The sequence below is a fragment of the Manis javanica genome, chromosome 12, assembly GCF_040802235.1.
Source record: "Manis javanica isolate MJ-LG chromosome 12, MJ_LKY, whole genome shotgun sequence".
Taxonomy (NCBI): Eukaryota; Metazoa; Chordata; class Mammalia; order Pholidota; family Manidae; genus Manis; species Manis javanica.
Window position 1 is genome coordinate 10250764 of NC_133167.1, and position 26295 is coordinate 10277058.

Sequence of the window (26295 nt, forward strand, 5' to 3'; positions counted from 1 at the left end):
TAAACCAGTATGAACAAAATGGCAAAAGAACTGGAATACAGCCAGCATATATGAACACAACTGAAGCTAACAAAACACAGAGGTCACTGTGGCTTCAACACTTCTGCTACACATGAAGCAAGACAAAGACTAACCTAGAAAAGAAGCCAAGTTATAAAAGATTTACAATGAGAACGAAAAACTTTATAATTCCAACTGACCAGCAGTCTTCAATCAACCACTTGCAGATCAAATTGGGCCACTGTACTGTTTTTGTACTGTCTGTAATTCAACAATGGTTTTTACATATTTAAAATGTTAATGAAAGGAAAGTTTTTATTCACACAAGGATATGAACAGAGACTGTATGTAGGTGGCCCACAAAGCCTACAATATTTACTATCTGGCCCTTCACAGAAGCAGTTTGTCAACCTCTGCTAAAAGCAACTCAATCGCTGTAGGTCCTGGAGTAACAAGTATGTAACTTGACCGCCACTCACTAACCTCCAATGTGTTGTTACTAAAATAACTGCCAATTGTTATTATTATTATTATTATTATTATTATTATTATTATTATTATTATTTAAACAACATAAAATCAAAATAAAATACGCTCCAAGAGTTTAACTACATACTCCAAATATTAATGTAAATGTCACTACTGTATTCTATGAGAACTGAAAAATCCCCCTAATGAAACCACTATGAGCAAATGAGTATAAATATTGACCATCCTCTTCCTTTAACTTCTACTACCTTAGATTCTGATTCAATAAATACCTGAATAGCTATTTTATTCAACAAGAAATATACTGTGAACTTTCACAGGCTGTCTGAGTTCAAAGCATTTTATATATAGCCTTTGCATATAAATGTAGTGTAATTACTGACTTAACAGGTGTAGAACCTGGGTTTCAGAGGCATCTTATCCAACATTCTCAACCTGCCAAGTCTAAATAAGATCCTTTCTGCACAAAACCACTGCACTTCAACAAATACTTAACAAGCCCAGCCCAAATTTTATCAACTAACCTGTGAAGCTGAAGTTTGGGTTAGATAAGTTTTAAAACAAACTTAAAGAAAATGAACAGACTTTGGAACTACATGATCGTTCCATGCAGTGACTCAGGATTATTTCAAAATCTCTGACAATGTCCCACAGGCTCTGATAATGGCCTTTCACTTTTCTGAGTCCACTGTTCGGTACTAAGAATAACCATCATTTATTATATAGTTTATAGGACAGGATGGTTTAGGAAATAACCACTAGTACCCTATTTAACCTCATGATAGACTGAGTAAAACATACCATAAATGACATGTTCTAGTGAAATAATCACAGTGTATGAATTCAGGTTTTAAATTTATTTTAGAAACAAAAGTAATTTTTTTTGTGGTAGTGCTAGTTTCTGATTATAAAATACCTCCAACCTTTCCCCAAGATGCAATTTAAGTGCCCAAAAGACCTGAACAGCTGTCTCATAAAATAAGACCTACGTAACTGTTAAGTATACCTTCTGGAAAAACACTCTGTTCCCAAACTCCCATCTGCAACTCCAAACTGAAGCCCTTTCTCACTCCCATACTAAAACAGAATTGACAAAAAGTAATTCCTGCTGTCTCTCTCTCCCCAACTTGACTGTAAGCTTCACATGAGGGCAGCTATCACATCTGCTTCTGCTCATCACTGTACCGTTCCGACCCAAGGACAGTCCTGGCACACAGGAGATGACTGCTTCAAGAATGAAAAATGAATCGTGAATGGTAACAGGGAAAAGTGCACTTTACTTTACGGGCCGACCATTTTAGAAGGATTTTTAAAAAGCATTAGCTTCTATTTTGGGGATTATCTTTATAATCCAGCATAAAGATAATCAAATACTGTCAATCAATGCATGATTTTATCTCTACATGCAGACTGTACACCTGCAGAGTATCAGTAATACCCCTTTTACTCTCAGTCCTAAAACAATTTAAATGGTCAATTTGCTACTAGAAAAGAAAAGCTACGTTTCAAAATGATATTACTTCCACATTTTCTTTTTTATTGGATCATCTATTGTACTGTTTGCCAGCCCTCCTTCCATTAACTTTGCTAATCAAAGTTAATTCAATTTTGAAATTCCTTTAACTAGAAGACCATGCTCTATACCCACAATTTCACAAAAGAGGACATAAAATAGGAAACTACTAAAGATTTTTCAAGTAACATCATGGTACAAAAGAAAGTATTACAACATAAATATGGGGAAAATTTTTGTGAAATACTTCACTTTTGGAAAAAATGTTAAAGCCATTTTGGCAAATAATAAATACAAAGTGCTTTGTTGCAAAATATTGTATCAACACCGGGCATATTGTTCTATAACCTAATAATGTGCATATCTGTCCACTGAACACACTGTAGTAGTAGTCTGAGAATACTAAAGTAATATTCAGATAATTTATAAACCATATTTGTAGAAACTAATAATACACTGTTATATACAGTGTGTGTCCTTAATACATATTTACGAACAGTAACATTATTTGCTTACCACAGCTACCAACACAGACCAACTCAGATGTACTTCATTAAGGACTCAAATGCCATGAGTGGTGCTGCCACTAGTTTTATCATTTTCCAAAACAGTGAACAATGCTTAATATAGTTCTGTTGTGAATGAAAAGTGAGATCTTTATTAGACATACATATGTGCTAAGCCACTGCACTGATGGTCTCAGTGGCTTCTCTATGTCCATGCCCTTCGCCCTGCAACTTGGGAATCCCCTCCCCTCTGGGTTCTGGACTTGGCAGCATGACATTCTCCAGCAGTAAGTTGTTCACAACCGTAGCACGCATGTAAAACAGATTTAAGTCATACACACAGATGACTGTGAACAGGTTTTTCCCACATATAAATGTCTAGAGAACATTCCAAAGCATGTGGAATGTAGATTAATTCTGTTCAACACATTGAGAGTCACCCAGCAACAACTGCACTCACCTGCTTCAGCCAGCAACACCCCCCCGTCATGACAACCAAATGTGCCCCTCAGAAAACTACAACTCTCCTTTAGGAGCAGAAGATCCAAGACTGCTACTAGTAAACATACTTTCTGATTTTTTCACTTCTGAAACACTCATTTGCAGGCATGAACCCGCTCTTGCACAAGATACATGACAGAGCCTTTGTAATCCAAAACTTATTTGACTGAGTTTGATCCTTTCCGAACTAACTGAAAGATGGCACATGGTCGAACTGTAGCGTCGTGTTTGAAATTAAGAACTAAGATCAGTGTACTTTTCTCTCTGCATATTATACTTTAGATTTAAATGTTTAAATAAAATAAACTTTATTATAAAGCACTTGCACTTGAAGTCTAGTTTTTTTCATGAGGTCGTACCAACTTCCTGCAAGTTATAGTATCAATCCTCATCTTCTTTATATCTCTTAAGTTTTTAAGAAACCAGATAATGCTAACACTGTAAAGAATCAAATACACGAGGTCCAATATTTTCATTCTAAAATATCCTTAGGGACATAAGCATGTTTGTCTTCCTGAACAAGTATTTGAAAGGCTGGTGTAATTTCTAGCACTAAGAACCACAGCACTTCTTCCTTTGTGCACTGTCCACTCTGCCTTCCATCTTTTCCTGCCAGTTTAAGTCCCCATTGGTCTCAAAGATCAGCAAATATTCTACCTCCTCTGTGAGATCTTCTCAATCCTCTCTTTTTCACTGACAGATTGAGTCCATCTTCCATATTACTTTTGAAACTTTTGATTCTTACCATTATTTAACATTATTGTAATTATTTGTTGCAAATCTGTCCCCCTCAACTGAACCGTGAGCTGTTAGCTAAGCCTATGCACCCATCCATAACGACACCCACCGCTCCTCACACAGACAATGTCCCAATGACTGCTTTAAATGGCCTATCAACTGGCATGTCTCTTTCAGGATTTAAGAGTCATGAGCCCATTCCAGTCAACTCTAATGTTCATATTTTATTTCTTTTTGATTTAATAAGTTGCCTAAAATCAAGTACCTCTTTCTATATATTCTAAATTTATTTTGAGGTTATAGTCTTAAAAACTATTCCTTCAGAAATCCTGACATATGCAATAACATGGATGAACCTTGAAGACATTAAGTGAAATAAATCAGTCACAGAAAAGACAAATACTGTATGATACCACTTACGTAAGGTATCTAAAATAGTGCAACTCTTAGAAGCAGAACACAGAAAGGGAGTTGCCAGGTGTTGGGAGGGGGAAATGGGGAGTTGCTATTCAACGGGTATAAAGTTTAGTAATGCAAGATGAGTAAATTCTAGAGATCTGTTGTACAATATTGTGCCTACGCAATATTGTGTCCATGCCCTTCGCCCTCCAATTTGGTAATCCCATCCCCTCTGGGCTCTAGACCTGTATTTTTAGATTTAATCTTAAGTAATTTTAGGTTAAGTATTTTTAGATTAAATCTTAAGTAATTTTAGATTAAAATTAGTAGAATCTTAAGAATAATTTCTTTTCTGTCTCATATCAAAAATATGCCAAAAGGGTTAAGTACAACTAAAGTAGCATTTCCTTTATGAGAAGCAACAAAACTTGCTTGTGAAATAATAATGGCTACTAAGAATCAGTTGGGATAAGTGCTTCATCCTTACCCCAAGATTATAAAACACACCCATTTTCTTTGTTAATTTTGTAATTTTAAAAATATTAGACCACCACTTTTACCAATACAAAACGTGGAAGCAAACAAATAGAAAGGAATTATGGAAGCCCATTAAAGCAGAACAGAGGAAAAGACTCCTCTCTACTACTTGGGATCCCCTTGATGCTAGACTGCCCCTCAGAACTACTGAACTCCTCTCTACTGAGCACCAGCTCAACATTAAACACCATACATCCAACATTAAAAATGAAGGAAGGAAGGGACCTCAAGTGAAAGCTGATCACACTACAGCCTAACAAAAGTTTATCCTAGTACAAAAGTTAATTCTTTCTTCCTTCTGTTTGGTCTTTTAAAGCAAAGACTTATACTTACTCCAATACTGGATATGTCCTCCAAAAATGCCTTTATATTCAACACTAATGAATTTTAAACACATGTTTCACAGCACAGTCTAAGGATAAGTACTTACGTAGTAGATACTAACACTAAGTATGTTGTTAAATGAGTACATTCTAAAATATCTAAATTTAGAACACAAAAATAACTTTTTTTAGACAGTGAAATTCACCATTCTAAAGAACTTATTAAATTACTGTCAACAAAAAGCTGAAAATTTAAAAAAACACTTACTTCATTTCCATGCTTTTGCAGGAATTCAATTTCCTGTTGTGTGAATGTTGTCATGGAGATAGATTTCACCCTGTGTGGTGGATTTAAACCTCGCCTAAAAGATAAAATTATTTTACAAATTTACTATTACACACTTTATCTTAAAAATTACACATCAATGCAAAACATTTTTAACTAGTTCATTTAAACCTGGAACAGTGTTTTCTTTCCATAAAGTATATAAAAATTATTTTAAATTCTTAATCTCATAATAGATGTATCAAGGTAAGTTTGGTCGGACTCACACTAAATATTTAAAGATAAATTCAAGTAACTACCTAGTTAGGAATACATTGCACCTGTGATACATGAGCTTCTAGGAAATAAAAATATTGCTTTACTGTGTTTCTAATGGAAGAAGATGACTGTATGTGTGAAGAGCTCTATGGTAAAGAATTCAAAAAATTAATTATTTAAATATTTTCTGTTTCCTAAGAAAGTTACAATTATGTGTGAAGTTTGGTGCTATACAAATACTCTAATCAAATAGCTACCACCTTTTAAGTTTGAGGCTGACGTAGAAAATTGAAAACTAACCCAAGGATACTAAATTACTAACCAGTAAGAATAAAGTCCTATCTCTCCATCAATTCAAATAAGGATTTATTTTTAAAAAATTTCAATCACCTCAGGAGATAGTAAGTGTTCAAGAGGAAACAACAAGGGACATGAAAGCATTCAAGAAATACCTGGATACATGATTAAATGACCTTTAAAGGCCTTTACAATCTTGGAAGTCTTTTCTGTGTAATTAATTGGCCTTAAAAGGACTTCATCTCTAACTTTCTTCAGGATGTTTTACCATGCACATGAAAAAACTGCAGAGACACGATGCACTCAAGAGAAAATAAGAACTATTTACATTTTGTCCAACTATCACCAAGTGACCTACTCCACCCACAAGAATACCGGTTAAATAATCTATGCAAAATAACAAGAAATCCATACAAAAAGTTTGGTAAAATTACTTTGGAGTCATGTCCTCTGGTGAAGGACTCATTTGGAATCCAGGTTCTAGAGCAGATTATTAATAATTTTACAGAATTTTTCATAGTCATCTTGCAATTGTCCATGCTAATTCAGAGATTTAAAACAATGATGTTAAAATAATAAGTGAACCAATGTCTTTAAAAAAATCCCAGAAACATTTTTGAATAATTAAGTATGGATAGTTCTAGAAATTCACAACACTGTAAGTCAAATAATAAGGGAGAATTCAAAATTAACAAGTTCAATTTTCATATCCTGCAGCTTCTTTCTCTCCCTTTGAACTGTCACAGATAGATGGCACACCTTTCAGATAATGCTCTGAATTAGGGCATGTTGTACTTTTAACTGTTTTAGATTTCAAAGTGGAGAAAAGTTAAATTGGGTTTTACTACTGCTTTCTTTTGCTTTGTTCGAATTTTAAACTAATAAATTATCATCTTCTTAGCTCTTGGTTAAGTCATAAAATACAGAAATAAAGACTGCACAATTAGAGAAATTGAACACAGCAATTTCATCCTGGTAAAACTTTCAAACCTCACTTTGAAGAAACAATTACAGTACAAATTACTTTCAAGTAAATTTGCAATCACAAATTACGACTTTAAAGGTATCTTCTAAATTTCCAAAAGTGAAAATTTTGGGAAATCATTATTCATTTAAAGTATGACACTTTGTTTTCCAATTCATCCATATTATGAAAGTAAGAATAAGTTCACCTTTTTCAGGAAAGCTTACTAGCATGATATGTATTTATTACCTTACCTTGTTCCAAAACAATTTAAGAAAGAATTTTACTTTTTGTTCTCTCAAACTGCTCTGTTCCCTCGCTCTCACTTCACAACTTTGCTTCTCTTTATTCCCTAAGACTGCCCCCTTGTTCCAGCAAATCCCTTTACCTTTCCACCTTCCTTATAGTATCTTTTCTTAAAAAAGAAAAGGCAAAGGAGTAATTTTCTAATGAGGAAATGCCAAACACTTTTGCAAAGGTGTACGTTTTGAATAAGAAACTTTGGAGCAAAGAATTACACCCCTATACTTCTCAAATCATTAAATGAAGAAAACCCTGACTCTTTTTATATTATACAGAGATAATCTCACAAAAGCAGTTACCATGTATAGCTTATTCACTTATACACCTCAAGGTCCTACCACATCACAGGGCCCATTTACACATAAAGAAGGTATTCGTATTACTTAGATAAGTGAACAAAATTTTGAACTTACGGAACAAATACAACCAGAATGTATTAATAACCAAACTATAAAAAGACATTTTTTTCTCCCTTAACAAGGACAGTTACCATAGGAGTTATTTAAAGGAGCTTTCTCGGTGCACTTAAGATGGGATTCAATTTACAAAATGCGTAGACACAATTTTACAAGGCCTCATTAACTAACTCGCTCCAAGGAAATTTTACATCTATGCTGTGTTCTCATATTATTCTTATAAATTCCATTTACTCAGGCAGATTAACTATATTCTCAATTCAAGAATATAAAAAGATCTTTCCTTTTTTATCCTGCAAAAGCTTTGTACATGAATTTTACATGTTTAGAGTTTGGTAAAAAAAAAAAAAAATTGAAGACTGAATTTATCGACCTCTTAAGAGTGCAGACTGATGAGTCTGCAGTGAAAATGGATAGTCTCGTACACTGATGGGAGGATAAAGCCACCAATTTGTATCAAAAAACCCATTCAAGCCTTTTGACTAAGTAATAACCCTTTTAGTAATCTATTCTAAAGAAGGAATCTGAAACACAGCTAACTAATTACGTGTAAGATGTTCATCAAACATTATTCATAATAGGAAAACATCAGAAACACTTCAATATCAAAAGGCAAGTGGTTCAATAAACAATACAACTGTGTAACATTAGGCATACTTATGTTTTAATATTTTAAGATGAACATAATACCATAGTCTCAGAACTACAAAAAAAAATCGGCCCAAAAAAAACCAAACAAGCCAATACCTTAAAAGGTTAACAGTCCTTGCATATGGGTGATGGGATTCAGTGGGGGTAGTTTTCTATTCTCTCCACGCTTCCCACAATGAATCTGTATTAGTCTAAAAGAAAAACCATAGCAAGAAATAATGGAAAGTCCAAATGACAAGTACTGGTCAGAAAATTTGGACTTTTAGTCCTGACTTAATGGATGTGCATGTCTGTGCTGAAGATTCAGAGCACAAAAAATAATAAGGGAGGGAGAGAATAGTTTTTATTTTTTAGGCTTTCTTTCAGTTTAAAAAAACCTAGAAAACCTTTCCTTCAAGATACACCTACCAACAACATCAACCTTATATTTACCCATTTCTCTAAAGCAGGGTTTCTCAACCTTGGCACTACTGACATTGTGGGTGAGATAACTATTGTGAGGGGGCTGTCCTGTGGATTGTGGGATGTAGGGCAGCATCCACAGCCTCTACCCACTAGGTACCGGTAGCACCCCATCCAGCAAGGGCAATGGAAAAGGACATTGCCAAATCTCCCCTGGGAAGCAAAATCCCTCTAGTTGAGAACCACTGCTCTAAATACATCAAATACGTTAACTATGAAGCAAAAGAAATTAGTGGAATTCCTTTGGATCTCTACAGAGCATAAATTCCACCTACATTCAATCTTCTACAAAACATTCTACAAAGTCACAGCATACACAACAAAAAAATTTCAAGTTTCTCATGAATTCTTTCAATCACAGAAAATAGAAACAAATACTTTTTATGAAATGATTAACAAAATATAAGTTTAAAATTATACAGTATTTATTAAAATTTAAATCAGAAAAGACCAAGATTGTCCACAAACAATAACCAAAAATGTAACACAAAGCATGCTTCTACAAAGGTAGGCAAACCATAGTAAAGCTGAAGGAAATTAATACTTACAAAGTATCTAGACTGGCACTTTGCATATTTAATCTTATTAATTTCTACTTCCAACTGTATGGCAGACTAGATATTCTGAAAAGTCTCCTGTGCTAAAATATGATAGATACTCCATAAATTACAAAAACAAAAAACCCTTGTTAACATATGGTTGACTTTCTAAAAGCAAGGGAAATTTCCATGGACCACCTCCCCAAAAGAAAAAAGACAAAAAAATTAAAAACTGAACTGAAAAGAAGAGTGGCCCACGTTACACACAAAATGCAGTGTTGCTCAGAAGGCAAATATCAACAATAGTTAAGATCAAAGAGCTGAACCTGAGATATCCCTGCTAAACCTAAGACCCTGGATGGGGAATAAAGTAGCTTCAGGTTGACAGTACCCCTGGATCCCAGCAGAAAAATACTCAAGTCCTCTCAAGAGGAATGCATTTCCAATTTATGCTATACCAGGATTTGGCAATAATACATTCAATAAAACAAGAACTTGCAATAAAAATCATACATAACAAAGCAAAACACTGAGCTTGAGTCAGCTGAAACAAATTTATACCATCACTTCCTAAGACTTTATGTATTGGAGTGATCAAATATAAAATTTAAAGTACACACAGCACAAAGAAAACATTAAAACAAAAAAATTGGAATAAAAATGAAGAAATATGTTACTATCAGAATAACTGGGCAAATTTTAAAATCAGAACTTTTAGAAATGAAAAATTATAAATGTGGAAATTAAAAATTCAACCAATTAGGTACAGACCAGATTGGACACATTAAAAGAGAGAACTGGTAAATTAAAAGATAGAAGTAGTAACCCAGAAAGCAACAAAGACAGAGACAGACAGACAAGAATGTTTTTAGAAGAAGAAAGAGGGCATTGAAGGTCTAACATATACCAATACTCTTGCTTTTGAAAGAGAACAAAATGAATGAGGAGAGGCAATATCTGAAAAGATCCTGAAATTTTTCAAATCCAATTGGAAGACAACCATCTATGCATACGGGAAGCACAGTTTATCAAAATCAGGACTGGAAATATTTTGAACAATTAGAAACATTCTGATGAAACTTGAAAGACAAAGAGAACATCTTAAAGGCAAAACTGAAAGTAGACTTCTCAATGGAAACTAGAAGGCAGTGGTAGATTATCTTTAAGTTGTAAGAAAAAACAGCAGTTGTGAACCCAGCAAAACTGTCTTTGAAATTTAAGATTAAAGAAATGACATTTTCAGATAAACAAAAACCAGTTTACCCCAGGAGATCTTCACTGGAGAAACACATATTGTGTTCACATACATACATACATACATACATACATACATACATACATACATAAATAGATGGACAGATGAAAGACCCTGAGAAGGTTCCAAGATATTAAAGGGGTGAGCAAAGAAACTAGTAAACACAGGTAAATCTACACATCATCTAATTTTAAAATGTCCAATTTATGTGGGAAAGTGGGAGGACAAATCTAACATTTCACTAACAGTTCCTAAGTGAGGGTATTTTATATTTTCAAAGACATTGTATTATTAGGTGAAGGTTAAAGTATTGATTAACAGTAGAATGTCAATATGAAGAATAAAATTTCAATGGTGACCTGAAAAGAATACTGAATTTATGGCTTCCAAACCAGTACAAAAGGAAAATCATCAAAACAAACTAAAAGCCTCTTGTTATTTTAAAATAAAATTAAGCATACACTTGCCATACAACACTCTTGGCAATCATACTCCTAAGTATTTATTTACCCAGGTAAAATGAAAACTTATGCTCACCAAAAAATCAATACATAAGTATCTGTAGCTGCTCTATTCATATGCATCAAAAACTGGAACCAACCTAACTGTCACTTAAGTGGGAAATGGATAAAGACACAAGCAACGGATACTACTCAACAATAAAGTGAAACAAGCTATTGGAATATGCAACTAACTAGGATTAATCTTAAAGGTACTACACTGAGTGGAGAAGGCAGTCTGAAATGGTTCTATACTGTATGATTCCATTTAAATGACATTTTCAGAAAGAAAAACTATAGCGTTGGAAAACAGCTTTATAGCTGCCAAGGATTAAAGAAAAACAAGGGTTAAGAAGAGTTTTGAGGGGTGATGGAACAGTTCTGTGTTCCGATTGTGGTGGCAGTTACATGAATCTATACATAAGTTAAGCTTCATACAACTGTATGACAAAAAAAGTTAATTTTAACATACGTTAATTCAATAAAACACCACAGCCCTATTCCATGTTACTATTTATATTAATCAAAATTATTACATTAATTAAATTTTTTTCATTAGCAGACCATCTTCTTTTCTACTTACGAAGTTTGATCATTTAAATAAATGAAATCCTTAATCAAAATTGAATTATTTCTTAATCTAGTTATTTTTCAGGGATATTCCTGGAAGCTGCTATCAACTTTCCTTTTTTTTGCTAAGCCTAGTCTAGCTGTCATGTGAATTCAGTGTTTATTAAACATTTACTGTAATGACATTAAGTCATAACTGTTCAATCAAAGTGTTGGGCAAGTAAATCACATCATTATTTCAATGCCAATATTGAGGTACCACCCATTCTGGATCCTACAATACACATTTTTAAGTCTCTAGTTTAATGCAAAAAATAATGACTCATTAAGAGCAATTGATATTTTGAAAGCATGTTTGCCAGTTAATTGGTTTCAAGAAGTTCCGAAGTCACCTACTGCTGGAGCCCAATGTTTTCTCAGTATAATTAAGTCATACACGGATTCCCCAGGACCCCAGGTGTGATTGGCAACCATATGGTATGACTCATTCCACATGTCCACCAGTATGGTGCTCTTAACTATGTCTCAAACAATCTTGCAAACAGCCATTTGTTAACTCAAATAACAGTGTGTGCTGGATGAGTAAGTTAAGCAAGCTTACTTAAGTTTATTAATTGTTTTTCTCCTACTGGGGGAGAAGCTGCTTAAAATATTTTAATAGGCTGTGGACATTTACATGGTTCATATGTTGGCATAAAGTAATAAAATTAATCTGATATTTAGATCTATCCCAAACCTAGTTGTTTGTTAAAAATATTACACATAAATAATGTTTCATATTATAAAAATTATACATTTAAAATATACAACAAGTAGAAGATTCCTTTAACAGGTTATCAAGATGCTAGACTGTTAATGCCAAGACACAGTATGTATGCAATAGCCCAAAATATTAGTCTATTCAGAATTCAACTTAAAAACACTGAATACACACGCACACACACATAGAGACCCTCCCCCAACCCCTCACAATATAAACCACAAAGGTTATTTGGGATTTTTTTTTTTCAAAGTCACAAATACTACAATGTAAGGTCCTTTAAACAATTAGGGCAAGAATCTAAAAAATTATACTCAAGAAACAATTTAAGCCTAATTAAGGTATTACAGTTAAAAGTGGACAACTGCAATGATAGCAAAGCAATAAAGGCATTAACCCACAGAGAAAGAGAGACAGGCAACAAGGAAGGAGCCCAAAAGCATCCTACAGTTCTCAACTAACCAAGTTTGGAAGATACAAAGTGAATATACCAGCAGATAATTTAAGTGACTGCAGAGGAAAGAAAGCCAAACAGAAGCTCCTGCAGAGGCGGGAAAAGTAAGCTGGAAGCTGATTCCCACCCCAGAACCTCTGAAAAAGTCACGAAAGTTGGGGGACTGCCTGAGGGTCAAAAACAGACTTTCAGTTCCACTGCAGCCACAAGACTACCCCTAAAGGCCCTAGGCAGAAATCTTTAGGAAAATCTGGAGAGATTATACCAAACAAAATCTGGTCAGTTACAGCTGAAGACTGTTATTAGGTACTATGCTAAAATCAGGGCTTATCTGAGACTCTACACACTGAATAAAGGGAGTCTATACCCTCCAGCCCCCTCCCTCAACTTGGCGCCTTCATGATGTTTGGAGAAAATATCTCTGAACTAAAAAGAGCATGATTTTCAAACCAATGAGTCCAAAAGAAAAACAAAAAGGCCTAAAATATTGAATAAAAACCTATCCCAAAATACTTCAATATAAGGTTTAGAACTCCAGGAATAAAAAGATCATATGCACTCCCAAAGAGGGAAGGGAAAATGGGACACAATGAATCAGTAGTAAGAATAGTATCAGACTTCTCAATAGCAAAACTGAGGCTTTGAAGATAATTAAACAATGCCTTAAAAATTACAAAGTGTAAAGTATTTTCATCTTTGTGAATGTAGACAAACTATTAATTTTAAAATGAGAGCAGAATAAGACATTTCTAGTCATGCAGCTCATTAACCTTTAATAAAGAGGCTAATGGAGATGTGGGGGTCCTGAAAAAAGACAGTCCAACACAGGTCAGGCCTAAAGGGAATTTCCTGAATGATGGTGGGAAAAAAGTCCCAGGATGACAGATTCATAGCAGCCCTCAGAGAGCAGCCTTTCCAGACCAGAGAATGACAACAGAAGTATCCAGGAAAGATCAAATAAAAATAAAGAAGTACCCCATGTCTGACCGTATTGAATGAAGTTTTATACCTCAGCCAGAGATGATTTATCTGGGGACATACTGATGATACATACATTGGAAAAAAAAAAAAAGCAAATGAAGAAAACTAGACAATTATACACTTCAGGGAGAAAAAATTTGTACAAGAAAGAAAATACAGTAGTGATAACAATATGACTCAGCTGAGCATAGTTACAATAAGGAAAACACTGAACAGTGATTTAACCAAAAACTGGTAGAATTATATTGAAGGAGTAGAAGCAGAGGATGGATGGAGAAAGTAACAGGAATGTTACAAGGACCAAATCTTTCTATTCATTCTTATACAATAGAAAAGTCAAAAGAAAAGTCAAGATTGAAAATAAAAAAATAGCTACATATGTATTAATTATAAATACTAAGGTAACTACAGAATAAAACAGACAATAATTCAAAGTCAATATTTATGATAATCAGAAATGGAGGAAGGGATAGGTTTCTTGTTCATTACAAGTCTTTATCTTTTTAAATTATACGCATGTATTATTTTGATAAAAATTAAAATTGAATTAAAAGGTAAGCATAAAAAAGAATGGAAAATAAATGGTTCTTGCTTTCCAAAATTAAATTTAATTATGGAAAACTGACATATACTTACAGGTTGTTTTCTCTGATGGGAAAGCATTCCTGAAAAACTTGAGGAATTTTTAAAATTTCAAGTCTCAATTAGACACTTAGGAATCCATTTATAAAAATACTTACTGAACACAACTCACCCAAGTTTGAGCCACCAAGATTCACTGAGTAAGAAATAAAGTTTTGATAGGAGAAATGAGGAAAAGTTTTCACCTCTTCCCACATTACTAGTTCTACTGATTTTCAGACTTCTCCCATCAAAGAGCTTGCAAAATATAATGAAAAAAGAGGAAGAACAAGAATTTTTAGACTCTGACAACTGTAAGGAAAATTCCTTTCTTTTCTATAACATACATGTTTCTCTGTAACTTCTATACACTAGTCTCTTATCTCCCCCTAGAGAATAAATCTTCCACACACAGGCCTTAAATTACCCCAAGGTAGTGAGCATCTGTACAGCTCCCCATAGTTGCTAGTCTTCTCTTCTTTAAGCTAACATATCTGGTTCCTGCTTATGTTCTTCTCATACTGTGTCAAATCTTTTCATCCTGATCAAATTCCTAAAAGTGTGCTCCAGTTTGTTAATGTACCTCTTAAAATAAGCCACCAGAATAAAAGCAAGGTACAGTTACAACTTTCCTTCCTCTAAGAAACAGTTATGGTACTAAAGAGCCTATGTCCTATTCAGGAGTCTGGGAAAAAATAAGGTAACTTTATAAAGAAAAAAACTGTCATTGCCCATATTTTGAACAATTCAAATAAGTTTTCCATTACTACTGTAAAGTAAGTTAATAAATTTCATTCTAATGATGCCCAGGCAGGTATCTTTAGTGCAACAGATCTAAAGTGTGAGTTTGTAAAGGATGTCATGAGGAACCTGCTGCTAATTAAAGTACCCAAAGTTACGAATGATTTACTTTTTATATACATTATAGATATTAAAGGAATGTACATGACATATATTCCTAAACAATCATCTCTTTGGTGATAAAAATTGAGAAATACATTATTGAATGAGGAGGAAAAATGGGAAGAGTAACAGCCCCTAGTCCTGAACACATATCCACAGGATTTTCTCAAGAATGTGAGCATTAAGCATGTTGTAGAGAGAAGACTGAAAATATCGGTCTGGGATTTGTTTATTCTCCAAGGAGTGCTACTGGAATAGATAAAAAGGTTTTTAAAGAGGCAAAGGATTTTAAACTGACGTCTAAAGGTCAGCAACTTCCTTAAAGTAATGTTTTAATTCTTTTCATTTGTAATCCAACTCACTAATAATATTCAAAATTTTAATACAAGCAATCTCAATAAGCTGTATAACCACTACTTTGAAACTGACTGAAGGTCAAAATGTTTACAATCACACTGTGCCAAAAATCATAGACAAATGAGAGAATAGAGACAAACTTGATGTAAAAATGATGTCTCTATACAAAGTTTAAGGTCAAATTGTCACCCCACCTGTATGTTGACAAGATTTCCAAGAACAGAAGGTGCTCAAAGAACGACAGAAGAGGCCCTCTTAATCAATTTGCAGGATGAATCCATGTTTCTCCTTCCCACATGAAAACCTACACAAATGCCTACTGGACAATGAACATTAAATGGCTGGAAACTCTTTCCTGCTCCTTGCACCTCAGTTTAATGCTTATCAAGAACTGTTTGATACAATACTTATTAAATAGTTGGTGCATTATTTGGTTAATATACAGTTGAACTGAATATTAAGTAAACAATGACACATAAGGGAGAACTGTTTCCATGAAAATTACGTGAAGTATTTTAAAGATTTAACTAAATCAAGTCACTATGAAAAGTTGCTATTTAACTGTGGACAAGTACTGTAAAAGGTTGAAAAAAAAAAAAGACCATAAAAAAAAGTTTTAGGTATGTCTGTAGAACAGAATCAGAAAGTGACTAATCAATCTGTTAGAACAGCCCCTTTCTGCCTCAGTAACAAATAGTTTAATTGCATCTAAATCTAAAGTCTATGTTATTCACAATCTGAACTGTTATATACTGAGCATCATACATGTACACACGATACTCATTAGGGAAAAAAAGATTAGCTCCAAGTCTAGTAATAGTAACACTAAGTTGACTGCTCAATTTATTTAAACAAAGATGTTGCTAAAGGAATGATTTAAGGTATGTGACTATTCAAAAATTTAGCATTCATGGAAATAAACACCACTTGCTGTGTATCAGCACTTTCTGGGACATCAAGGTTTCTGGATTGTAGATAGCATGGCTTACTGCATTGCATATCTATATATCCACTGCTTAGCCCCATCCTCCTATATAGCTATGTTCAATAAATATTCAGTGAATTATACTATTTAATCCTCATAACAACCTTCAGCTATGTATTATCAACTTATCACAAAAAAGAAACCGAGGCTTAAGGGGTGGTTCCAGGCCAACCTGCGCACAGCTGCCTTGCTTAATACCTTGCTTAAGTAACAAAGCCAAAAGCAGAGTCAAAATCTGATTTCAAAATTCACATTCTTTCAATTATACCACATCATCTAAAAAGTAAATACACAGGGATTAAAGATGGTGGCATGAGAGGAGAGACAGAGGCTTCCTCCTCAAATTGGATACAATTAGAAAATATAGTTGGCGCAACTACTCCTGAGAGAGTAATAGGAAAGAGAACAGCGTCAGACTGCACACACCGGGAGAAAACAGCAGACCTCACCCACCGGGGTAAGGTACCAGAGCTGTGGCTCCGCGGGACCCGAGCCCCTCCCCCATCCCAGCTCACTGGCGGGAGGAAGAGAAACGGAGCAGGGAGGGAGTGGAAGGCTTGGGACTGCTGAACACCTAGCTCTGGAGGTCTGCTCTGGGACATGGTGCTTTCATGAGACTCGCATGACTACCGGGTTGGAAAGTTAATACAGGCAGAGTTCCTGGGGAGACTGGGATTCTGGCTGTTTGTGGAAAGCAGGGATCCATATCCGGCTGCTCTAGGACAAAAACTTATACTGGTGTGACCAGCCCACTGGCTCAGGCAGTGGAGACAGGCACAGCAGCCGGGAGGTGGGGAACAGCTCTATCCTCCCCCCAGGCACCAGTACCGCTCCCCTGCGACCCCCGACATTGCTTCAGGGGCTCAGCAGCTCCAGAATAGAGCTTCTGGACACTAGAGGGCGCCATATACAAACATGAAATGCCAAAGGAACCTTGCCCAGAGTAAAATTATTAATGCAACTTCGAGAAAGATTTAAATGATATGGACCTCGTGACTCTGCCTGAAAAGAGAGTTCAAAATAAAAATCATCAACATTCTAATGGAGGTTCAGAAAGACATCCAAGAACTCAGGAATGAATTTAGGCCGGAGATCCAATCGTTCAAGAGCACGATGAAGGGTATTAAAAGCAGGTTGGATATGGTGGAGGAGCCAATAAATGAAATAGAAACTAGAGAAGAGGAATACAAAGAAGCTGAGGCACAGAGAGAAAAAAGGATCTCTAAGAATGAAAGAATATTGAGAGGACTGTGTGACCAATCCAAGCAGAACAATAGTCGCATTATAGGGATACCAGAAGAAGAAGAGAGAAAGGGATAGAAAGTGTCTTTGAGGAGGTAGTCGCTGAAAACTTCCCCAATATGGGGAAGGACATAGTCTCTCAGGCCATGGAGATCCACAGATCTCCCAACACAAGGGACCCAAGGAAGACAACACCAAGACACATAGTAATTAAAATGGGAAAGATCAAGGATAAGGACAGGCTGTTAAAAGCAGCCAGAGACAGAAATAAGATCACCATCAAGCTAACAACATCAGACTTCTCAGCAGAAACCTTACAGGCAAGAAGGGAATGGCATGATGTATTTAATGCCATGAAACAGAAGGGCCTGGAACCAAGATTACTTTATCTGGCAAGATTATCATTTATATTTGAAGGAGAGAATAAACAATTTCCAGATAAGCAAAAGCTGACAAGAGTTTACCTCCCACAAACCATCTCTGCAGTCTATTTTGGAGGGACTGCTACAGATGGAAGTGTTCCTAGGGTTGGAAAGCTGTCACCAGAGGTAGTAAAACCACAGTAGGGAGGGTGGAGCAGCTGATTGCGAGACAAATGCAAAATTAAATTGACTATCCCCAATGTCAATCAAGGGATAGACAAACAGTACAGAATTTGATACCTAATATATAAAGAATGAAGGAGGAAGAAAAAGGAGGAGAAATAGAAAAGAACCTTTAGATTGTGTTTGTAACAGCATACTAAGTGAGTTAAGTTAGATTCTTAGATAGTAAGGAAAGTAACATGGAACCTTTGGTAACCACAAATCTAAAGCCTGAAATGGCAATAAGTACATACCTATCGATAATCACCCTAAATGTAAATGGACTGAATGCACCAATCAAAAGACATAGAGTCACTGAATGGACAAAAAAACAAGACTCATCTATATGCTGCTTACAAGAGACTCACCTCAAACCCAAAGACATGCACAGACTAAAAGTCAAGGGATGGAAAAAGATATTTCATGCAAACAATAGGGAGAAAAAAGCAGGTGTTGCAGTACTAGTATCAGACAAAATAGACTTCAAAACAAAGAAAGTAATAAGAGATAAAGAAGGACATTACATAATGATAAAGGGCTCAGTCCAACAAGAGGATATAACCATTCTAAATATATATGCACCCAACACAGGAGCACCAGCATATGTAAAACAAATACTAACAGAACTAAAGGATGAAATAGAATGCAATGCATTCATTTTAGGACACTTCAACACACCACTCACGCCAAAGGATAGATCCACCAGACAGAAAAAATAAGTAAGGACACGGAGGCACTGAACAACACACTAGAACAGACGGACCTAACAGACATCTACAGAACTCTACATCCAAAAGCAACAGGATACACATTCTTCTCAAGTGCACATGAAACATTCTCCAGAATCAACCACATACTAGGCCACAAAAAGAGCCTCAGTAAATTCAAATAGATTGAAATTCTACCAACCAACTTCTCAGACCACAAAGGTATAAAACTAGAAATAAATTGTACAAAGAAAGCAAAAAGGGTCACAAACACATGGAGGCTTAACAACATGCTTCTAAATAGTCAATGGATCAACAACCAAATTAAAATGGAGGTCTAGCAATATATGGAAACAAATGACAACAACAACACAAAGCCCCAAATTCTGTTGGACGGGGCGAAAACAGTCTTAAGAGGATATAACAATCCAGGCATATTTAAAGAAGGAAGAACAAACCCAAATGAACAGTCTAACATCACAATTATCAAAATTGGAAAAAGAAGAACAAATGAGGCCTAAAGTCAACAGAAGGAGGGACATAATAAAGATCAGAGAAGAAATAACACAAAATTGAGAAGAATAAAACAATAGCAAAAATCAATGAAACCAAGAGCTGGTTCTCTGAGAAAATAAACAAAATAGATAAGCCTCTAGCCAGACTTATTAAGAGGAAAAGAGAGAGTCAAGACACATCAACAGAATCAGAAACGAGAAAGGAAAAATTACGATGGACCCCACAGAAATACAAAGAATAATTAGAGAGTACTATGAAAACCTATATGCTAACAAGCTGGGAAACCTAGGAGAAATGGACAACTTCCTAGAAAAATACAACCTTCCAAGACTGACACAGAAACAGAAAATCTAAACAGACCAATTACCAGCAACAAAATTGAAGCAGTAATCAAAAAACTACCAAAGAACAAAACCCCCGGGCCAGATGGATTTACCTCAGAATTTTATCAGACATACAGAGAAGACATAATACCCATTCTCCTTAAAGTTTTCCAAAAAACAGAAGAGGAGGGAATACTCCCAAACACATTCTATGAAGCCAACATCACCCTAATACCAAAACCAGGCAAAGACTCCACCAAAATAGAAAACTAAAGACCAATATCCCTGATGAACGTAGATGCAAAAATACTGAACAAAATATTAGCAAACCGAATTCAAAAATATATCAAAAGGATCATACACCATGACCAAGTGGGATTCATCCCAGGGATGCAAGGATGGTACAACATTCGAAAATCCATCAACATCATCCACCACATCAACAAAAAGAAAGACAAAAACCACATGATCATCTCCATAGATGCTGAAAAAGCATTTGACAAAATTCAACATCCATTCATGATAAAAACTCTCAACAAAATGGGTATAGAGGGCAGGTACCTCAACATAATAAAGACCATATATGATAAACCCACAGCCAACATCATACTGAACAGTGAAATGCTGAAAGCTTTTCCTGAGATCAGTAATAAGACAGGGATGCCCACTCTCCCCACTGTTATTCAACATAGTACTGGAGGTCCTAGGCACGGCAATTAGACAAAACAAAGAAATACAAGGAATCCAAATTAGTGAAGAAGAAGTTAAACTGTCACTATTTGCAGATGACATGATACTGTACATAAAAAAACCCTAATGACTCCACTCCAAAACTACTAGAACTGACATCGGAATACAGCTAAGTTTCAGGATACAAAATTAACACACAGAAATCTGTGGCTTTCCTATACACTAACAGTGAACTAATAGAAAGAGAAATCAGGAAAACAATTCCATTCACAATAGCATCAAAAAGAATAAAATACTTAGGAATAAACCTTACCAAGGAAGTGAAAGACCTGTACCCTGAAAACTGTAAGACACTCTTAACAGAAATTAAAGAGGACACTAACAAATGGAAACTCATCCCATGATCCTGGCTAGGAAGAATTAATATCGTCAAAATGGCCATCCTGCCCAAAGCAATATACAGATTTGATGCAATCCCTATCAAATTACCAACAACATTCTTCAACGAACTAGAACAAATAGTTCAAAAATTCATATGGAAACACCAAAGACCCCAAATAGCCAAAGCAATCCTGAGAAGGAAGAATAAAGTGGGGGGGATCTCACTCCCCAACTTCAAGCTCTACTACAAAGCCACAGTAATCAAGACAGTTTGGTACTGGCACAAGAACAGAGCCACAGACCAGTGGTATAGAATAAAGACCCCAGATATTAACCCAAACATATATGGTCAATTAATATATGATAAAGGAGCCATGGACATACAATGGGGAAATGACAGTCTCTTCAACAGATGGTGCTGGCAAAACTGGACAGCTACATGTAAGAGAACGGAACTGGATCACTGTCTAACCCCATACACAAAAGTAAATTCCAAATGGATCAAAGACCTGAAAGTAAGTCATGAAACCATAAAACTCTTAGATAAAAACATAGGCAAAAATCTCTTGGACATAAGCATGAGCGACTTCTTCATGAACATATCTCCCCGGGCAAGGGAAACAAAAGCAAAAAATGAACAAGTGGGACTATATCAAGCTGAAAAGCTTCTGTACAGCAAAGGACATCATCAATAGAACAAAAAGGTACCCCACAGTATGGGAGAATATATTTCATAAATGACAGATCCGATAAAGGGTTGACATCCAAGATATATAAAGAGCTCATGCACCTCAACAAACAAAAAGCAAATAATCCAATTAAAAAATGGACAGAGGAGCTAAACAGACAGTTCTCCAAAGAAGAAATTCAGATGGCCAACAGACACATGAAAAAATGCTCCACATCGCTTGTCATCAGAGAAATGCAAATTAAAACCACAATGAGATATCACCTCACACCAGTAAGGATCGCCACCATCCAAAAGACAAACAACAACAAATGTTCCCGAGATTGCAGAGAAAGGGGAACCCTCCTACACTGCTGGTGGGAATGCAAATTAGTTCAACCATTGTGGAAAGCAGTATGGAGGTTCCTCAAAAAGCTCAAAACAGAAATACCATTTGACCCAGGAATTCCACTTCTAGGAATTTACCCTAAGAATGCAGCAGCCCAGTTTGAAAAAGACAGATGCACCCTTATGTTTTTCGCAGCACTATTTACAATAGCCAAGAAATGGAAGCAACCTAAGTGTCATTCAATAGATGAATGGATAAAGAAGATGTGATACATATACACAATGGAATATTATTCAGCCATAAGAAGCAAACAAATCCTACCATTTGCAACAACATGGATGGAGCTAGAGGGTATTATGCTCAGTGAAATAAGCCAGGTGGAGAAAGACAAGTACCAAATGATTTCACTCATATGTGGAGTATAAGAACAAAGAAAAACTGAAGGAACAAAACAGCAGCAGACTCACAGAAACCCAAGAATGGACTAATGTTTACCAAAGGGAAAGGGACTGGGCAGGAGGGGTGGGAAGGGAGGGATAAGGGCAGGGAAAAAGAAAGGAGACCTTACGATTAGCATGTATAATGTGGGGGGGGGCCACAGGGAGGGATGTGCAACACAGAGAAGACAAGTAGTGAGTCTACAGTATCTTACTATGCTGATGGACAGTGACTGTAATGGGGTTTGTGGGGGGGGGGACTTGGTGAAGGGGGAAGTCTAGTAACCATAATGTTCTTCATGTAATTGTAGATTAATGATAAAAAAATGAATAAAATAAAAATAAAATAAAAAAGCAAATACATAATTATTATTAAACTCAGTAGTTATTATTCTTAAATTTTCTGCATTATTGACTTTCAACAACAAAAATCTTCAGGAGCTATTGGCCTTTTACTGTTTCTGTGGTAGAAATCTGATCCAGCATCCATTCCCTCCCTTCCAAGAATCCTAGATTTCTGACTTGGAAACTCTATTTGGGGATCCTTGTTCCAATGAAGTCATCAAAGAACATGTGCCCCATCAGGGCATTGGTTCAGGGTATGCACATGATCTAAACTAATCCAGAGTGAATCAAAGAACTTCTGGAAAAGTTGTAACAGTGATATAAATTAAAACCGTGTGTAACCGCAGGAACTTGGCACAACCATCCTTGGATGTGGGTGATCTAGGCAGTTATCATTAGGCCACCGAATAGTCTTACTTAAAAACAAATTTCCTTCATATTTTTAAGCCAATTTCAGTCAGGTTATGAGTTACATCTAAAAAACATCTAAATGAATTTATTTTTATAAAGGTGTTTCTCATTTCAATGTCCTTTACATACTGTTCCCTACTTATGAAAGAATGTCCTCTCCCCTTGTTAATAATACCTCTCACATACTGGGCAGCTATTATGTACCAACATCATGTGACATGTTAAACATACATTTTCTTTAGTATTAAATCTAATCTACATCCATAATCTACAAGGTAAACTTTATCCTCACAACACAGATGGGAAAACTCAAAGAACTGAGTGACAGTCTCAACACCACACAGTTAATAAGTAGAGCCAGGATTCAAAAGCAAGTTTACCTAGTTCCTAACTAGCTCTTTCAATTACATGAAGCCAACTGTTATGTGGATCTTTAAAGGTCTTTGATCAGGCATCAAATCCTCTGTGAAGCTCTCCCTATCCATGTACATATTTCATGGACAGCTCCTTCACAGAAAGGAAATAGTACAAGGTATCATAAGAGCTAGAATACAAGCTCCTTAGGATAGTAGGATCCAAGTAACACCAGTCCCCATTTTGACCCTGGCCAAGTGAGCAATAAATATTTATGGTATCACCATGGAACAGAGATACTAAGTCATATATTACAGATTAAATTCCATTAAAATAAACAATTGTCATTATACTGAAATATCCTTTTATCTAGAATTTTACTGAAACGTGACTCTAGAAATTTGTGAATATTTCTTGATGTTAGTCATTTGCAGCAATAAACTAAATGTTGCTCTGCTACACTTATAAAGGGCTACACAGAAATGTCAGAAATCCAGAAGAGTAAATAAATACTTTTTCAAACCAAGTACTTTAAATGTATCACAGAATCTTGTTTAGTAAGACAACTTATTATGCACATAAATAAAAGTCAAATACACATAAAACAAACTGTACTATTGGTTTCATTTTAGAACTAAAGTTGTTCAATGGAAGTCATTTGTAAATGCATGAACCAGACTATCTCCTAGATACCACCTCACACTATGATTGCTATAATTCAATAATACCACTAATCATCAACTTCTCAGAGTGCTTTCCTGACTATACATACAATCTAAAAGCAATCTCTCAGACAAGGTCTGTCCTATACTATTTTAAAGCATACCTACCCCTGACATTTTTCTTATTTAATTACTTGTACTACCATCTCCCCAAATATTATGTATTACAAAATACATGTATTACCATCTCCCCAACTAGAATGTAAGCACCAACAAAACAAAGATTTTACTGTATTTATTAACCCCCCCAACCCCTACCCTTAGGCTTCACACAGAACCTAGTAGGCACCCAATAAATACTTGTTGAAGAAACAATAGTCATGGAAGACTAATAATGCCTTGTCGCCCAACTTAAAAAAACAAAACAAATGTACACTACTGGGCAAGTCCTGTATTTTTCGAATAAGAATTTTTCTCAGATATTATGTACTTTGTCTCAGTATCAATCTTACAAAGGTTTTTTTTTATTAGGGGGGAGAGTACTGAATTACTTTATTTGAAAGAATGATGCAAAGGGAAGAACTTAAGTAGATGTTTTGGTAAAACAAAGGTCTTCAGACTATTTAAAATGTAACTGCATCGAGAACGTCTTTGAATCCATCAGAATTAGTACATAAAAGCAAGTTATCACCAGTTTCAAAATCTGTAAACTTACAAAGGGAATTCCACTGCAACAAAAACCCTATTAAAATACAGCTTAATGAAGCAAACAATAGAAACTATCCCAGACGGCAGTCTCCGTTTTTCTCAAACAATGCTGGCGTTCCATCTCTCCGCATTTCTGTACACAGCCAGGACACTAGGGTACTGACAGAAACGTCTTAGGGATACCACCGCCGCATTTACAATGACACCTCTCCTGAACAGTCTCTTCCTTCCATAAAAACTTTCCCCAAACTCCTCAAGACTCTTTGGTCCACGGAGCTAAAACCCCACAGCCTCACATGTTTTTCTCTCTCCCCCTCCTGCAATGAGTCCCCCTGAACTTTTCCCTTGGGATTCACACCTCGGCCACCAAGACGTCGGAATCCAGCTCCCACTCCTAAAAGCTCGGTCCTGCCGGTGCCCCGGGCAGCGCGTCCCGCTCTCCCACCCCTTCCCCCACCGCCTCCGCGGGCGCCGGGCAGGTGCGCCGCCCCGGACCTCCGCGCCCGCCGCGGGAACGCGGGCACACAAAGGCGTCGCACGGCCCTCGCAGCCCCCTCCGGCCGCGCCCCGAGAGCGGAGGCCCGGGGAAGGTGGCGCCGGCTCCGCGGTACCGGAGACGCCCGGCCCAGCGCCCCCTCCCGACCCCGTCCCCGCCCACGCCCCACCGGCCGGGGCTGCCCGGAGCCTGGACCTCCGCCCGGAGAAACCGAAAGCGCATCCCCAGCCCGGCGGCAGAGCCCAGCGCATCCCGCCCCCGGCCTCCGCCGCGCCGCGCGCCCCAACCGCCGCCGCCGGCGGGGCCCCCGCCCGCCCGGGAAGGGCACTCACAGGCAGCCGGAGCAGGACGTGCAGACGAAGGAGCCGACCGTCATGTTCACGTAGGTGGGGCCGCGCTGGTCGCAGTCGAAGCACTTTCGGTTGTGCGGGAGGCCGGTCATGTCCCGCAGCATCTTCAGGTGCTTCTCCTCCTGCTTCCGCTTCGCGCTGGCCGCCATGGCCGCGGCGCTGAGCGAGCAGGCCGGCAGGGCCGGGAGCCGCGCGGCGCTGCGCCGGGGGCCCTCGGTCCCACGGGCCGCCCTGGCCGCGGCCGCCGCCCTCCGTTAGCGCGCGCCGCCCGCGCCGGACCTGCGCCGCGGCTGGGCTTGGCTGGGCTGGCCGCGGCGGGACGCTGCGGAGAGCGGGCTGACGGGCCTCGCCAACCGGCCCGGCCGGGACTGCCACCGCCGCCGCCGTCCCCACCGCCGCCGCCACCGCCACCGCCACCGCCACCTTCCCGACTTCTCCTTAGGGGAAAAGGCGAGGATCGGGGACGGCAAGAGGAGCCCCGCCCCGGGCGGCCTGAGGCCAGGTG

The 26295-nt window shown here is 37.2% G+C and overlaps 1 protein-coding gene across 8 annotated transcripts in view; it reads right to left on the reverse strand.

Moving 5' to 3' along the window:
* Nucleotides 1–26089, reverse strand: part of AGFG1 (ArfGAP with FG repeats 1) — a 76183-nt gene extending 50094 nt beyond the window's left edge. For 7 of the 8 annotated variants that reach the window (XM_036997721.2, XM_073218040.1, XM_036997710.2 and 4 more), the window contains exons 1-2: nt 25773–26089; nt 5275–5368 (exon numbers count right to left, since the gene is read on the reverse strand). In XM_036997721.2, the coding sequence (XP_036853616.1) occupies nt 5275–5368; nt 25773–25939 (261 nt within the window). In that variant the 5' untranslated portion in view covers nt 25940–26089. The remainder of the gene's footprint in view (nt 1–5274; nt 5369–25772) is intronic. The other variant, XM_036997717.2, reaches the window with a different exon arrangement.
* Nucleotides 26090–26295: the final 206 nt, after the last annotated feature.